This window comes from Corapipo altera, unplaced genomic scaffold (genome assembly GCF_003945725.1).
Source record: "Corapipo altera isolate COAL_440 unplaced genomic scaffold, ASM394572v1 60261, whole genome shotgun sequence".
NCBI classification, from domain to species: domain Eukaryota; kingdom Metazoa; phylum Chordata; class Aves; order Passeriformes; family Pipridae; genus Corapipo; species Corapipo altera.
The window spans coordinates 4,316-5,694 of record NW_020886620.1 but is presented as its reverse complement, the minus strand read 5'-3'; the positions used below and the strand labels follow the sequence as shown (position 1 = coordinate 5,694).

The following is a 1,379-nucleotide window of genomic DNA, read 5'->3' as shown; positions in this document are numbered from 1 at the left end:
TGAGGTGGGCGTGGCCCAGGTGTGCTGGGCGTGGCCCCAGTGACCCCGCCCACCCTCCCTCATTAGCATGGAGACGCTGGCGGCCATGTTTGAGCTGGACCTGCCCACGGTGCACGGCATCATCAGCAAGATGATCATCGGGGAGGAGCTCATGGTGAGGGGGGCGTGGCCTGGGGAGGGCGTGGCCTGGGGAGGGCGTGGTCTGGGCAGGGCAGGTGAGGGAGGGGCAAAGGGTGGGGAAATTGGGGAGATTTGGGGCAGGTTTGGGGTGGTTCTGGGGTTACCTGTGTGGCAAGGTGTGGGGCTGGGGTGGGTGTGGCTCACCTGGCCACACCCCCAAGGTGTCCCTGGACCAACCAGAGAGAAGGGGGGGAGGAGCATCTTGAGACAGGTGTGGGGCAGTTTTGGGCAGGTTTCGAGTGGTTCTGGGGTTACCTGTGGCACAGGTGTGGCCGGGGGCTGGGCGGGGCTCACCTGGCCACGCCCCCTCAGGCACCTCTGGACCAACCAGAGGCCAGAGAGAAGGGGGGGGAGGAGCATCTTGAAACATGCATGGGGTGATCGTGGGGCAGTTCCGGGGTTACCTGTGGCACAGGTGTGGCCCAGGTGTGGGTGTGGCTCACCTGGCCACGCCCTCTTGCTGCTCCTGGACCAACCAGAGATAGGAGAGAAAGGGGGGAGGAACATCTTAAACCAGGTGTGGGGCAGTTTGGGGCAGGTTTCGGATGGTTCTGGGGTTACCTGTGGCACAGGTGTGCCCCAGGTGTGGGTGGGGCTCACCTGACCCCACCCTCCAGGCGTCTCTGGACCAACCAGAGAGCGGAGAGAAGGGGTGGGAGGAGCATCTTGAAACACACATAGGATGGTTGTGGGGCGGTTCCGGGGTTACCTGTGGCACAGGTGTGCTCCAGGTGTGGGCGGGGCTCACCTGACCACACCCCCCCTCAGTGTTTCTGGACCAACCAGAGACCAGAGTGAATCACCTTGAGCCGAGTGTGGGACAGTCACAAGGTGTGGTCGGGGGGCGGTTCCGGGGTTACCTGTAGCACAGGTGTGACCCAGGTGTGGGCGGGGCTCACCTGGCCACGCCCCCCCTCCCGGGCCAGGCCTCGCTGGACCAGCCGACGGCGACGGTGATGATGCACCGGACGGAGCCGACGGCGACGCAGAACCTGGCGCTGCAGCTGGCCGAGAAACTGGGCAACCTGGTGGAGAACAACGAGCGCGTCCTCGACCAGCGCCAGGGCGCCTACGGGGGGTACTTCCGGGGTGAGCGCACCTGGGCACACCTGGGCGGGGCACCCGGGGCGGAGCTGGGTACACCTGGGGGCACCTGGGGTACGTGGGGTGTATCTGGGATACACCTGGGCACACCTGGG

At 65.7% G+C, this 1,379-nt stretch overlaps 1 protein-coding gene across 6 annotated transcripts in view; it reads left to right on the top strand.

The window, feature by feature from the left end:
- Positions 1-40: 40 nt before the first annotated feature.
- Positions 41-1,379, top strand: part of LOC113941276 (eukaryotic translation initiation factor 3 subunit C-like) — a 4,821-nt gene continuing 3,482 nt past the window's right edge. For all 6 annotated transcript variants that reach the window (XR_003525642.1, XR_003525638.1, XR_003525639.1 and 3 more), the window contains exons 1-2: positions 41-154; positions 1,107-1,269. Coding sequence is in view for 1 of the 6 variants with exons in the window: in XM_027632435.1 (XP_027488236.1) it covers positions 68-154; positions 1,107-1,269 (250 nt within the window). In the remaining 5 variants the exon portion in view is untranslated. The remainder of the gene's footprint in view (positions 155-1,106; positions 1,270-1,379) is intronic.